The sequence below is a fragment of the Jatropha curcas genome, chromosome 5 (assembly GCF_041381405.1).
Source record: "Jatropha curcas cultivar XTBG-Jc1 chromosome 5, XTBG_Jcur_1.0, whole genome shotgun sequence".
Taxonomy (NCBI): domain Eukaryota; kingdom Viridiplantae; phylum Streptophyta; class Magnoliopsida; order Malpighiales; family Euphorbiaceae; genus Jatropha; species Jatropha curcas.
In genome coordinates, this window is record NC_143155.1 from 3,586,315 (window position 1) to 3,602,437 (window position 16,123).

General features: G+C 35.7%; 1 protein-coding gene across 1 annotated transcript; it reads right to left on the minus strand.

Moving 5' to 3' along the window:
- Positions 1-139: 139 nt before the first annotated feature.
- On the minus strand, positions 140-8,756 carry LOC105628960 (Chaperone DnaJ-domain superfamily protein). The gene is made up of 8 exons (XM_089721938.1): positions 8,221-8,756; positions 2,717-5,612; positions 2,562-2,637; positions 2,329-2,411; positions 2,179-2,244; positions 2,003-2,092; positions 1,394-1,570; positions 140-347 (listed from the first exon to the last, which is right to left on the minus strand). Exons 1-8 carry the CDS (start codon positions 8,595-8,597, stop codon positions 312-314), a joined length of 3,801 nt encoding a protein of 1,266 aa, XP_089578064.1. The 5' UTR covers positions 8,598-8,756; the 3' UTR covers positions 140-311.
- Positions 8,757-16,123: the final 7,367 nt, after the last annotated feature.

A 16,123-nucleotide genomic window follows, 5' to 3' on the forward strand; every position in this document is an offset into this window, starting at 1 on the left:
ATCATTTAACCTTTTTCGAAATTATTCAATTTCAATCATTTAATATTTTTTTTAAATGACGCCAATTTCAATCATTTAATAAAAAAACAGAAGGAAGAAACAATTCTTTGCGAAAAAGTAAAGAAGTGGCGATAACATCTGGAACCGAGAGTAGCCAATTTTCCTTGAATAATATTTGTTTAATTCCTATTTTCTTGTGCACAAAATTACATATAGAAACAACGGAAGAAATTAAAATGCATATAGAGATATTTACTTGGGATTACAGAATTGATCTAACTGTAGACTGATATAAATCAGCACAGGAACTCTTAACGCTCCTCTGAGTTGAATTTATTCCAACCCTCCTGCAAATCAACCACCCGTAATACTAAGGATCAGAATATTTCATGTTTTATGCCATAGCAAAACTTATGATCTATATTATTTTTTCAAATTTTTTTAAAAAGCTTCAATCTCAGAATGTCTTATCTTGTAGTATAAGTATAAGATATCAAAGGTTCAAATAGGCATCATGATGATTCCCGAACTGCCGCTTTCAATTTTAAAACCAACAGTTCCAATTCCGATTACACAATTTTAAAACTAACAGTTCCAATTCCAACTATACAATTTTAAAACTAACAGTTCCAATTCCAATTATAACAAGGGTAGAACCAAAACCGCACTGCTTGTAGGTTATTTCTATAATTATTTTGGAACCGCTGGTCCCAATTTCGTTTCGTTTTGAAACCAAAATTAGATTATCATTTTTCAAACTTTTTAATTTTTTCTTCTTTTTTAGTTTTGTAGCTGGAACAAATAATAACAATATAATAATAATAAATATTACTTTGAAAAATACTAAGCTATATTAATAAGAACTCTTATTTATTTTAAAAAAATTATAAGAAAACAAAAAACAAATTAGGAGCTTCTTTGCAAACATTTTTTTTTTTTTTTTACGATTTCAAACTGGAACCGCCAGTTCGGTTCAATATAATAAAGAACCGGAACTAAACCGTTAAGGCATAGTTTCAGTTATGGTATGAAACCGAAACCGTTGACCATGGTTTGATGCTAGTTTTGACCAGTTCAGTTTCACTTTAGTTCCAATTTGAAACCGAACCATGGTCATGCCTAGGTTCAAAGCTTTAGCAGCTGTCTTCCCCATCAAAGATTTCAAAAGAAAAATGCGTGTGGATGTGGCTTCACAAATGAGAGATTTTCCTATGGCGACTTTTCCCCAGCCAATATCAATGTTGCCTTCTCTATTGATGCATAGAGAAACAGTGCCACAGTTTCAAATAAGACCAATTTGTCTTAGAGAGGATATACTTTCTGAATTATGCTTTATATGCAAATTACTTATAACTCAAGTTGAAAGGAACAGGGCATGCCATTAGCAACGCACCTTCAAAAGATCAAACACCTTCTCACATATGTACTTCTGCTGAATACTTGCACCACGTTGCTGTAATTTGTCAGGATGAACACAAAGAGTGGCTTTTCTGTAAGCTTTCTTTACCGCAGCTGCGGTTATAACTTCTGTTAGTGGAATTGGTCGCCAACCACTATCTGGCCCAAGTATCTGCCAACCAAAGAGTATCTTCAGATAAATATGATATTAAGAATTATGAAACATATAGGACAAAAGATGCAGAAATGTAGTGATTTATATTTCTTAGTGGACCTGCACAACAGTATAAGTTTATCAGGAAGGTCAATGGCAAAGCAGCAAATTAAGAGTAACAGTTCATTGTTCAAATATGATGAGAATCTAAAAATTAAACAATGCAATTAACGCAGCTAACATTGCACCTGTGGAAGCCATTCCCTACCAAGAGGTTTCGACAAAGCCACGCACATTTGAAATTTTCAGTCAAACTACATGTTCATATTTTATTCAACGGCGGATAAAGTAATGAAAGCTTTTCCTTTTTCTCTTTTTTTTGCATGCTTTCTACAAGAAGAACATATAAAGCATTCATGCTGAACTTGCTGCAAGTAAAATCCAACATACATATTGCAGTGTCGAAAGCAAAGCACGCAGGTTGCCCTCTTTCCCGCTTGACCACCTCTTCACATCAGCATCCAGAGTTTCTGCTAATCTCTATAAACAAAAGTTGACTCAAGACAGTAAATTAAAAGTGTTATTTCAAATAAATGAGTTTGTGAAATTTCTTTCAAGTTAATTACATTTCTCTCTGCTTGTTCTCTTTGAGCAAGAAGATCACGCATGTTTTTCTCTGCCAGGGCTTTCGCCTGCAATACGGCCAAAAATGTAGAGTTAACCCAGATATTAAAAAAAGAAATATTCACCACTCTAGTCAGACATGAAAATCATACCGCACGTTCAGATGTTCTTCGATATCTCTCCAACCTGGCTTTACACCTCTGAGCTGATTCACCTTCAACTGCTTCGGATCTTTCTGTATAGTGAGGACATTGTGTAAGATTACATGGTTTTAGCAGCAATGAGGGGAAAAAGGGACCGAGATTTTAGAAGGTATAAAGAAGTTCAGAAGATATTCCAGTCCACAAAAACACAAGGCTGGTTCTTAATTGATTAAATCCCGTACCATTATATACCATGGAATATTGATATCTTGAACCACTAAGTGATCCAGCACCTTGGTATTGCATATCTTGTAGATCCTGCCATTTAACATCCATCAAAACTCTGTTGGAGATTGTGCGCCAAGGAAAAGAAAAGTAACAACAAGAATGTACTCACAGAGGTGGAAGAACTTGGTCTCATTCCACTATTTCTGGAAGATACTGAGAATTTGTCTGAAACAGATCTTTCTACACGTTCTCTTGCCTCAAAGGTAGCCCTTTCAGCCACTGCTTTCTCAAAAGCACGCTCCCTTGCCTCTGCAGTTGCTCTCTCTACTGCAGCACGCTCTGCCCTGAACCTTGCCTCCATGGATGCCTTATCAGACTTTTCCCTAGCATCTGCACACGCCTTCTCTAGTCTTTCACGAGCCTCATTCAGAGCTCTTTGTCGAGCTTCAGCCGTTGCTCTTTCCACAGCAGCACGTTCTGCCCTCTCCCTAGCTTCAACATATGCTTTTTCACGCATTTCCATTGTTGCTCTGTCAACAGCCATCCTATCCTTCTCTCTTTCCCTCTCCCTCTCCCTCTCTTCCTCTATCTTTCTAAGGCGTTCCATTTCTAGATCTCTTTCTCTCTTCATTCTTTCAGAGTCTTTGCATTCTGATGAAAGGGTCTCACTAGAATTCTTCACTTTTCTCTCAATGCTCTGACTTGCATTAACCTGCTGGGTCATCCTGTGAGTGCTTCCTTTTACTTCAAGTATAGCTGGCTGAGCTCCTTCCAGTTTCCTTCCCATTTCAACTGATTCTTTCACTATTCTAGCCGACACAAAATTATCCTTGTTTCCCTGATTTAAGGGTACTTGAGTTTGCTCAAAATTCTTTCCTATATCACACTTTTCATAAGCAAATTTCTTACCCTGATCTCCAGCATCTGAATCAACTTGGAAAGTGCTCCAAACATTTTCAATGGTCTTCTGTTCATTGCTAGTCAAATCTTTCGTGACAACTTGGCTCCTATCATGTTCTATGCCAGATGCTACTTCCTTTTCACTATTTCTTTGTTTGGCCAATCTATTGCTAGTTTCTTCAAGACCAAACTCCTTAGCTGATTCCAGTTTTTCATTGTTCCCCTCATGCATGCCAGTTAATTGAGTAGCTCCAGAGTTCTTATCATCATCCAGCTTACATGATTGGTCTGATACATTGCGATCCTCCCTCTGTTTCTTCTCATTTTCTTCTCTTTCATGAGTTTCACCTAGTCTTTTATCATTCTCTTCTTGCTCAACATCCACTTTGAGTATCGTCTCATTCTCTTCCTTCTGAAGAGCCTCTTTGAACCTCTTGTCATTTCTCTCACAGGCCTCCCTTTCTTTCTTTGCATTCTCTTCCCGGACAGCAGCCTCCCTTCGTCTCTCTTCCTTCTCAAGAGTCTCTTTCAGTCTCTTCTCATTCTCTTCCTTCTCCAAAGCCTCTTTCAATCTCTTCTCAATTTCATCTCTTTCGCGAGCTTCTCTCTGTCTCCTCTCACTTTCCTCTCTTTCGCGAGCTTCTCTCACTCTCCTCTCACTTTCCTCTCTTTCGCGAGCTTCTCTCTGCCTCCTCTCATTTTCCTCCCTTTCGAAAGCTTCTCTCTGCTTCCTCTCATTTTCCTCTCTTTCCTGAGCTTCTCTCTGTCTCTTCTCAGTCTCTTCTCTTTCGCGAGCTTCTCTAAGTCTCTTCTCATTCTCCTCCCTTTCGCGAGCTTCTCTCTGCTTCCTCTCATTTTCATTCTCCTCCCTTTCGCGAGCTTCTCTCTGCTTCCTCTCATTTTCCTCTCTTTCACGAGCTTCTCTCAGTCTCTTCTCATTCTCCTCTCTTTCGCGAGCTTCTCTCAGTCTCTTCTCATTCTCCTCTCTTTCGCGAGCCTCTCTCAGTCTCTTCTCATTCTCCTCTCTTTCGCGAGCCTCTCTCAGTCTCTTCTCATTTTCTTCTCTTTCGCGCGTCTCTTTGTGTCTCTTTTCATTCACTTCCCATTCAAAAAATTGAGTAGCTTCTTTCCACTCACCAGCTCCAGCAATTCTATCAGACCCTTGAGATGACAAGGATTCCCTTCCATGATTCTCATCTGCAGCTCTTTTGGCAACATTTAGATGCTTTTTCCCTTCTAATGAGTCTGAAATTGGCTGGCTTGTCATTTTAACTTTCTGCTTCTCCTCCAAAATTGAAAATTCCATTCCATTATCTTCTCTTTGACTAGTGTTCTGCCCTCTATCATCTTGCCTACTATCAGAGCCACTTACAATCTTAGTCACTTTTTCTACCTTATCTTCTCTGCCCTTCTTTGAACCTGATTTACGAGTTTGAAAACCCTCCCTCTTCCTCTCCATTGATTCTTTGGCACTTTTGAGCTTTGACTGAGCTTTCTCCATTGCTTCTTTCAAAGAAGCAGCAGAAGCTGCAGCTGATGAACTTGCATCTACCTCTACATCAAAGTAGCGAGGAGAACTATCTCCAGCTGTCTCTTCAGAGGCAACATTTTTACAGTTTGGAATTGCTTCAGCATAATCTTCCTTTTTAACTTCTAATGCAGGCGGTGGTCTAAAAGGAGGTGGCAAATGAGAAGGCCGAGTCTTAAGGCTGACATCAGAAATTGTTACAAACGTCTCGTTCGGAAGAGAGCCATTTCTGACAAATTCCCTGTGCATTCCAAAATCATTTTCAAATAGCCCATCAGTACTACCATTGACTGGGTGTGACATGACTTTTCTGAGTTGCCTTCCTCTCAACATTTCCCCACTGCAGTCCATATTGAGATAATCATCATTTTCTAGCAGATATTGGTACTCGTAGTCTGTCTTTGGCAAGGAAGTGCTTTTATCAACAACAAAAGTGTATCCAGAAACATCGTGCAGCTGTGTCATGTGCGTGATCCCATTTCGCAAATCTTCATTGCTTCTTTGACCAGCTTTATTATATGCTATGTCAAATTCGATACCACCATCAACCGAATCATATAAGTCACCATTTGATAAGCATTGATCCTTTGCAGAATGATCCAACTCTTCTGATAGATTTTCAGCTTCTGCTGGAGTCCTATTAATGAGAAAACAGGAAAGGATACTTTAGCACCAAGTTCTAAAGTAGCTTGGTGAAGATAGATTAAAATGCTTATGGTTTATCATCCAATAAAAGTAAGGATACAGAACCCGCATCATAATAATAATAATAATAATAATAATAATAACAATAATAATAGTAATAATAATAATAATAATAATAATAATATCTAAACATATATAGACACACATAGAAACACACAACCACACACCATAAATAATAATAATTTTAAAAAATAAAAGATTTAGTCATATAAGCAGTCTGCTATTTCCCGTAGAGCTGACAGTAGCAGATAGCAATAGAAGCATCAGATTGCATGCAAAATCATCCATTTCTTAGATCCATAAATTTTCAGATAAGCCATGTCATTTCATATGCACAAGCAACCTTTCAGTGCATAAAGCTACCAGCGGAATCTAGCAGCTATGTCAGCATACATTAAATTCCTTTCCACAATTCGATAAAAATCATAATGAATCAAGTCAATTAGAACTTCTCTTCTTATTGGTAAAGAATGACGTCAATCTCCCTCCAGAACATCTTATAACGAGCCTTAAAAACTTCACAAACCACAGTTGCACACATGATCAGTTTCACTCAAAAATAAATGTCAAATAATAGTGTGCCACAAATCAGTTTCACTTTCTCCTGCATCAATGGAGAGTGATATAACTGGTGTATTGGCTCTCTCAGCCACCCATGTAATGCAATCGGCAGCTCAGGGGATGGGATAAAAGCAACTCAGCTTCTCAGCGTTGCTGGCAAAAACATCAAAGAATTGTCAGTGGCATCATAATGTCAAAGTGATCTCAGTAATCTACACAAAAGCACACAGGAACATAAGAAGCTCAAGAAATGGAGCCATTAGCTATAACCATGAGCCCAGTGCATAAAGTAGAGTAGATAATAAAGAATGATTTCAGACCAAGAAAAACAGTTGAAGGCATCAAAACATAGGCATTCATAGACAAATATTGAACATAATGGAAACTAGGCATTCACACGCATATGCATAAACGTGTTGAAAACTAAGTCAATAATATGCTTTATTTATTATCAGTGGGAAAAAATTACTATTAAAATAACTACATGTAAATTAAAATTTCATGTTTACCAACACCCGAGGGGTGAGATGGAATGGCAAGGATCCTTTTTCCCTTAACCAGAGTTCTCAAGTTTGAGCTCTGAGTATGGAATCCTTTTAAACACTCGAGAGGGAGCGTTTTACCCCCCCTTTGTGGGCCTACCCATTGCGAATCTGGATTAGTCGGCTAATGGGCTTCGGACACCGGATGTTAAAACAAAAAAAAAATTTCATGTTTACCAGTAAAAGAAAATAATAAATTGTGCAGTCCCCCTCAAAGAACCAACTGCCTAAATCATCAAGAATCTCAACAATGACCGTAATTTTGAACAAAAAGCAAGAAATGAACAACTTGAAGCAATGACATTAATTTTTGTGCACTGCCCTCTGAATCAAATTGTTTTGGGGCTTAGAAGTCAAAGAAAGAATATTTTGTTTCTTCTAGTAACATACTAAGTTTCAAGCTAGTTGGCAATAACACACCAAAGCAAGTTGAATGCTCTCCCTTAACATGATAGGAGTCTCTTGCAGGTCTTGCCCTTAGCTAACTAAAAGGGCATCCTTGTCATTGCAAAGAAAAGCCCATGTTTGTACCAAAGATACAAATGACACAATATATTATTTGTATATGAATATATATCTATAAACCCACAGTGAACTCTTTTTGTTTCCCAAGCAGGGGAATGGACCAAAACAAGAAATGAGACAGAGATGAGCAATTCATCCTCGAAGAGGTGTAGTCCTAAGTAAGTCATTGACCATTTCTCTGTCACAGCAACCCCTCCTCATGCCCCTTCTAGGCAAGAGAAAATATGCTCCAGTCTGACTACTTGTGTTCTTATGACTGAATTTCATTTTAAAAAAAAAAAAAAAAAAAAAAAAAAAAAAAAAAAAAAAGAACATGCTGATCAATACAAATTGTTTATTGCCTTTTTACTCAATCTCCTAATATAACACTAGTACATATTATGCAAAGGAATCCAACAGAACAAAAGCATCCTGCGAAATACACATAATCAAACAGTTAAAAAAGTAAGGAAAAGGAAAAGATACCTTAACTTCCAGATGCCATGCCATCGGAAATGGAGGTTGATGAAATACTTCCCCTTGAAGTTTGAACAAATCGCTGGGCTGTAAGCATCTTGTTGCAACCAAAGTCTTTGTCCTGCTCCACATCACTAAAATACACATCCCCAACAGCAATACCTCACCCTTAATACCTTTTTCTTCTCACAATCCCTATATCCTAATCTACAATATTCCTCAGTTCCTTTAAATTTAACTAACGCAAAATTCAAAACAACAAAAATAAAATAACAACTGAAACTCAAGCTAATTTTGAAACAATGCAAAAAAATAAAAAATAAAAAAATAAAAATAAAAGGCTAAAAAGTTGTAGAAATTTGAAACTCAAACAAAGCAACTAAAAGCAAAATAACATTATATATACATTTTACACACATTTTATACCAAAAAGAAAAAGGAAGCTCCTGAGCATACCAAGCCTCGTCGGAGGAATCACCAAAACCGTTGGATTGGTCCATCATAAACAACTCCTCGTAAGATACTGCAAAATCATGGCCATTGACTCCTCCAAAAACTTCACGATAGTCAAAACCGGAGCTTCGTACATCGAAGAAAACCTCGGCTACTTCATTGCAGGCCAATGGGAGATCGAGGACAGGAATGGAGGAGGCTCGTGACTCGTGGAAACCGCCAAATATCTCGCTGTAATCCTCGACCCGAGGCGACAGAGTCGGGGCTCCGAACTTAGGCGGGCCACCAAACACGTCGTCGTAAGTGAACTTATTAGTGCTGCCATTGCAGCTTCTCTTGGAGACTATGTTTGGTTGGCGAGAATGTGATAGATTTTCCATGCAGATGAAGGAAAACGGAGACACAGAGCTCTAGGAACGGACGGAGATACAGGCACACAGCTCTTCTTTGTTACTTTGCTCTGTTCTGTGTGCTTTTCTCTCTCCTCTTTCTCTGCACAGTCTGAAACAGAGTCGGAAAAATGAAAAGGGAAAGGAAAATAACAAAAGCCAAAAGAACAAAAAGGCCAGTTTGAAATGACAAAATAGGACTTGAAATTATTGTGTGGGAAACTCCTTTTCCAAATTCTAGAAACTTCAAAATCAAGCAAACTCCTCTTCCAAAAGTTCATTTAATAATTTTGTTTTTTTTAAAGTAAAATGAAGTGTATTTGTGAATAATTAAATCACCTTAGATGAATGTTATAACTTTATTAATTCTGAAGAGGCCTTAAGGTAATTTAAGAACTTTTAATTTTTTAATTTTTTTCTCAGTAATTTTAATGATAATTGCATGTCACAATAAAAGTGGACATGACCGAAAAAATGTTGAAATCGTAAAAAATAATCTCTATTGATTTTATGAATTAACAAAAATATTATTAAAAATTTTAATTTTATCAATTAAAAATGGAGCTAAGTCTTGAGAAGACATGAATCTTGGAAACCACCTGTCTTATACCCATTAAACCTTTTTTGTCATAATACTCTTCAAAGTAATTTAATTTTTATTGGTCATATTAATTCTATTTAAATCTAAATTTTATATAGTATATAAGATTTATATTAAATTTGGTAAGAATATAATATTTTAATTTTATTAGTTGAAAAAAAATTGTTTAATTTTGATTAGTTAAATTAATTTTCTATCTAAATCTATATTTTATTGGATAAACTAAAAAATATATATTTTATACTAAATAAGTTATATATTAAATATGATAAAAATATAATATCTTTTAAGAATTTTAATTATTGAAAAATGAATATAATTTAATTTTTTATTGGCTATAGTAAGATATATAATAAATATGGTAAGAATATAATATATTCGATTTTTTTTTTTTTGAACTGGTCAAGTATTATTTTTAATGTATCTTTAATTTGATTGGTTATAATTATTTTCCTATAAATAATTTAAACTACAAAGAATAAATGTAAGTTATTATCATTTATCAATAAATATCTTATATAGTATTTATTGTTTGATATAAAATGAAAATAAAACTCACCACAAATATATATAAAATATAAAGTTATGATACAACATGTTATATTAGCAAACCATTAATCTTGAAAGATTTTTTTTGTAAAAAAAGTAACTATAAAATTAATTATATATGCTCATGGAATTTAGTAAAAAGTGTAAAAAAAAAAAAAAGTATCAAAATTATAAATGATAATAGTTATCTATCTATGATATGTATTATTCTATAACATAACTTCAGAACATAATAAGTCAACTTAAGCTAATCCTCATTTTGAGAAAATTTTCTCACGTGGTATCTCAATTTATTTTATTTATTTATTTAATATATTTTTATTTTTAGTGTTTATTTACTTTATTATTTTACACTTTTAAATAACTTATTTTGGGAATTAATTCTTTTTTAGTTAATTTGTGTTGCTATTTCCTTAATTCGTCTGAACCCCAATAGACAATAACAAGAAATAGATTTCTCGATGTACATATTGCATTAATAACGGACCTGTTCTTCATAATGGAAAAATCATTGGTATAAAATTATATTTTTTCTTGTTTTTAATTAATACAATAATAAAAATTTATTATTTTAATTGATAAAATATAGAAGCTATTCTTGTTTTCTCATATTTTAGTAATATGGATAGTTTATGTTATTATATTATACATGAAAAAAATTAAGTTAATTAAATTTAAATTATTATAAGAAAACTTAAATTGCTTAATGAATAATTTTATTTTCAGAAATTTAGTTGTCCAATTATAATAATTTTTATAAATATATTATTTTATTAATAAGTTATTTAGTTATTGAATTTTTTATAGTATTATTTTGTGACTACTATTAGATTTTTAGTAATATAAATTGTTCATGATATTATAATTTATATTAAATTAATAGAAAATTATATAATATATATATATAAATTAAATTACATTTACTTGAAACGGTAAAATCAACAAGTACAAATAACGTGCAAATACAAGTTCAAGAAACCTACTATATTTAAATAGATAAATATAATTTTGATATGTGTATAATACATTTTTTGAAATAATAATTTTTACATTTTAACTATCCTTTAAATGACCGATTTTATTTTATAAATTGAGGTGTTTAATAAGACAAATAAAGTATTAACATGTTTAGTTTTTATAAATTAAACTGTTCAATTGTCAAAACAAGAGTTTATAGTGTCACAAAGTTTTTTATAAAAAAAGTATGGGGTGAATTTATGTATTCACTCAACTTAAATACATATTTAAATTCATACATGGGAAAAACTCAACCTCCCGAATAATTGAACTAATTCTAAATTTTCAAAATATCTTTCATTATTATAAATTTTCATAAAAGATGTAGGGAGTGAGAGATGTTGAGTTCGAGTCCTCTCTACCACAAAAATCATCACCAATTTGGTGAATGTCATTCAAAGGAGAGGGCTACCCCTACTGCATAGTCCACAATATTATTCTGGTTTATTGAGTCTCACATGTATCTAAAAAGAATGACCAGAACTTTATTCCAAATATACCTATTTGATTTAAGCCAAGTGAAAAGGTCTTAAATTCGAGTCATCTCCATTCCAAAATTTTATCACCAATTTGATTAATATTATTGAAAGTAGAGGATTATTCCTGCAGTATAATCCACAACATACTTCCAATCCTTTAAACATGTTATAAATCCAAAAATATACATACAGGTTGAGTTAAGTGGTTTAATCATGTTATAAAGGATCGCGTAACTCTTTGTATTAGCAATTTCTTTGAAAAAATTGTGGGATGGTTCCACTCCTATATCTGTTTCCTTAAAGAATTTCTCCTCTTCTCTCCAAGGGTGGCATCGGTCCATGTTTGGCAATATTTTTGCCAATAAAAAACAATTGTGGAATAAACTTGCTGGTATTCAGAGGTGTCTCGCCTTTAGAGTGACCCCCTAGACTTTTGAGATTGGAAAGTAAGTTACAAATTGAGTTGAACTCCGTTCTTCTTCAAAAAGAGTTGTTCTAGTTCTAGAAATGCAAGGAAGATTAATTGGTTTTGGGTGACCGTAATATAAATCATGCTTCTATTTTGGCTCGCAAGAAAAGGGTAGCCATGCCTCTTTAGTTTTTGAATCTGGTTTGACATTGACAATGAAGTGTAAATTAAATTAATTAATACGAGTTTCTTTCATAATCTTTATCCCTTGGATTCATTGTTGTGACTTGTCCGATGTGCAGCATGGGCTTTTTTTTGTCTTAGCGCATGAACCTGTTACTAAGTTTGATGGGGCCTTTTCTGGGGAGAAGGTTGTTAGAAGAATAAATTGTACAAGGAAAGGATTGACCTCCTTAATGATAGGATCAATCTTTGTACAGTAAAAGGAAAGGATTGACCACCTTAATGGAAGGATCAATCATTTCCTAAATTAGACGATACAGGATCCCTAGAGTTATATTAAATTGTCTAATAAGATAAGAGTTGTATATAGAAAAAAATTAAAATGAGAATTGAAACCTCTTCTTCAAACCTAAAACTCTAAATTTAAGATGGTATCAGAGCAGTATCGATCCTAGGGTTCGATTACTTGTTCATCATTTACCAACAACTTACCTGTCCAGCGACATGAGTGATGAAGCCAACAACAGTGTTAATTCGGCACTGACTGAAGCCACAGAAGCCTTGTCAACACAGATTGCCTAGTTGTTAAAACAACATACCACAATTCAATCAAACAGTAACCAAATAGCCTCAATCAATATTAAACTAAATGATCACAACTACTCCTTGTGGCCAAGACTGATGCGATTGGCCATCGGTGCAAGGGGACGATTGGACCATATCACTGGAAATTCCCCACCTCCAGCCACAGAAGACCCAGTGTTTGCCAACAAAAAGATCTCCAAGTTTTTTCATGGATCATCCAAGCCATTGAACCGGACTTAGTTAGCCATACGTCGAATATCCGAAGGCCAAAGACCTGTGGGATGGTCTGGCGGCTCTGTACCGGAGTGGGGAAGATGCGTTGCAAATCTTCAACCTAATGATAAAAGCAAATAGACAGCAACAGGGGCAACTAATACTGGAAAAATATTACAGTATTTTTTAAGCAATTTGGCGAGAAATAGACAAAAGATAACCCAATTCAATTATAAGCACAACAAATATTTCTACATTTAACATATTAAAGCAAGAAAGTTGACTGTACCAATTTCTCGCCGGAATGGATGATCGATTTAATTCGGTCAAGCGTGATTTACTGAAAGAAATTCCCTTACCATCCGTTGAAGCAGTGTATGCTACTGTCCAAAGGGAGGCCGCCCGGATGAACATACTCAGTCCATCAGCAGCCATGGATAATGGTGCAACTCTAGGCATTGGTAGCAGGTTAGCCACAAGAGGACAGGGGGAGAGGTCCAGGTTGATGGTGAAGAAAAACATCCAGGTGCATAGTGAATCGCAGAACGATCAGACTTGGCAAACGGAGCAGCAAGTTCATTATTTCAAGGGAAAATTGATCGAAGCGGCCTCAAGTGTTCTCATTGCAACCTAACCGGAACATCAAGGATGAATGCTTTCATCTCATTGGTTTTCTTGAATGGTGGAAGGACAACCCGAAAAGGAGAAATCGCGACCGGGGGAAAAGGTGGCCGAGCCGCCGCCGTGATGAGCAACCAGGAGGTCGTCAGCATTAACAGCAGCGGCGAAGGTGGAGGATTTGCTGCCATTGGAATAGGAAGAGGGGCGGCCGAAGCAAATGGGAGAGGAGAAAGAGATGGGACAAGTATAGGGTTTGGGAAGGGAAAATTACCTCCAAATCCTTCAATTCTTAATCTTATTTATTTTGCACCTAATTGTTTTGATCTACTTGACTTAAGTACTGAAAGTTCTGATTATATGCAATCAAGTCCTGATTCCTTTAAAACAATTCAGATTGACCCCAGATGTTTTGAGAAAAAATAGAAAAAACCTAAAAAAAATAGAAATCATTCTCGGGGTATGAGAAAAAATTTAGGTAGGTCAAAAATAAATAAATACCCCTCAGCCTATATAGCCCAAGAACCGAAGCGTGGAAAAAATACTCAATGGTTATTTGACTGTGTGGAAACTGATACCATGACCTATGATCCCTCTGATATTATTATCCTATCAGCTCCAGAAAAATTTAAAATTCAGACTGCCAGTGGAAATTTTGTACCTGTTAAAGGGGCAGGTTCCATAGAGTTATCCCCAACCCTGAAATTGTCCAAATGTCACTATGTCCCATCATTGTCTTGTAAATTGCTATCCGTTAGTCAAGTGACAAAAGAATTGAATTGCACGCTTCTAATGCATCCGAATTTTTGCCTTTTACAGGACATCCAGACACAGGAGATCATTGGGCATGGCATTGAATACGATGGTTTGTACTATATCGGTAAAGTGGCTCAAAAAGGGTCCGCACTACTAGCTCATGGATGACTGGTCGACAGAGTTGGTTGTGGCACCGACGATTAGGACACCCATCACATGGTTACCTCAAAATCCTTTTTCCTTAGTTTCATAATAATACTCCTCATGATACTTGTGTTTTGGCAAAAAGCCATAGGAAACCTTTTTTTTTTTTTTTTTTTAGTAACACTAGGGTTGAACATGCATTTGATTTAGTACACTCTGATGTATGGGGTCCTGCTCCGAACTCTGGAAATAATGTTTTTAAGTATTTTGTGTTATTTATTGATGATTGTGCTCATATGATGTGGGTAGATTTTTTAAAACACAAATATGAGGTTCCACAGAAATTTAAGCATTTTTACAATCTCATTCGTACCTAATTTCAAAAACAAATTAGAATACTCAGATCTGATAATGGGGGAGGGGGGGAATTTATCAATCTTGCCATGCAAACCTTCTTTCAGGAAAATAGGTTAGTACACCAAACCACTTGTCCAAACACCCCACAACAGAATGGTGTAGCCGAACGAAAAAACAGAATCCTTCTTCAAATCACCCGAGCCTTAATGCTTGAATCTCAAGTTCCTCAATCTTTTTAGCCTGAAGTTGTAGCCACTGCAGTGTACCTTCTTAACCGTTTACCCACTAAGATACTTAACCTAAAAACCCCTCTACAATCTCTCCCTGAACACACCCAAGTGCCCCCAGCCTTAGCACTATCACCTCGAATTTTTGGATGCTCAATCTTTGTTCATATTCCAAAGACTGAACGTTCAAAATTTGATCCCTACGCAGTCAAATGTATCTTTGTGGGATATGGGATTAACCAAAAAGGCTACCGCTGCTATAACCCTAAAACCCGTCGTATGTACACCACAATGGACTGCGACTTTCTTGAATATTTTTACCACATCCAACACAGTGGTCTGGGGGAGAGTAAAATAAAAATTGACCCACTGAGTTGGTTACTCAGTCCAACTTTGTCTATCGGTGAATCCAACAAAAAAGCTAATGGATTCATTGAGTGTGGATCCGCTGAGCCTACTTCAGATAATATAGAAACTATCGAATTCATTTACACACCTAGGACTCCACAGTTGGATGTCCAGGAGGTAAGTACCCAAGTTTATAATGATGTTACTTCTACTTCACATTACTCTGAACATGTACATGCAGCTCCTGAGATAGAAGTAGTTGAAACTACAGGGAGATATATTATTCCTTATAGAAGCACCCGGGGTATACCTCTGAAGAGATACTCTCCAGAACATGAACCTAGAACGTCCAGATATCTAGTGGCTAACCTTGCCAGGGGGAGTTTGTCCGAAGTAGCCAAAGTGTTCACAACAATACTATACACTGAAGCTATTCCTAGAACAGTACAGGAGGCTCAACAAAAGAAGGAAGGGAGACAGGCTATGAAGTTAAAATGGAGGCTCTTGAAAAAAATGGAACCTGGCAAAAGTGCAAACTACCTATTGGAAAGAAGACAGTTGGGTGCAGATGGGTTTTTACAGTGAAGCAAAAGGCAGACAGAACCATAAAAAGATATAAAGCTTGACTTGTGGCAAAGGGATACACTCAGATATATGGAGTGGATTACTCAGAAACATTTAGTCTAGTAGCAAAAATTGATACGATCAGGATATTGTTCTCAGTGGTGGCAAATTTAGATTGGCCACTTCATCAATTTGATGTGAAAAATGCCTATCTTCATGGTGACCTCAAGGAAGAAGTATATATGGAAGCACCATCAGGGTTTACCAAGGGATTTCAACAGGGCGAAGTATGACGACTGAAGAAGGCATTATACGGGCTAAAACAATCACCTAGAGCATGGTTTGGAAGATTTACTGTTATGATGAATCGCTACGGGTATCGATAGAGCAACTCGGATCACACTTTGTTTCTAAAGAGAAGAGGAGAGCTGATTACATGCCTAATTATCTACGTCGATGACATGATC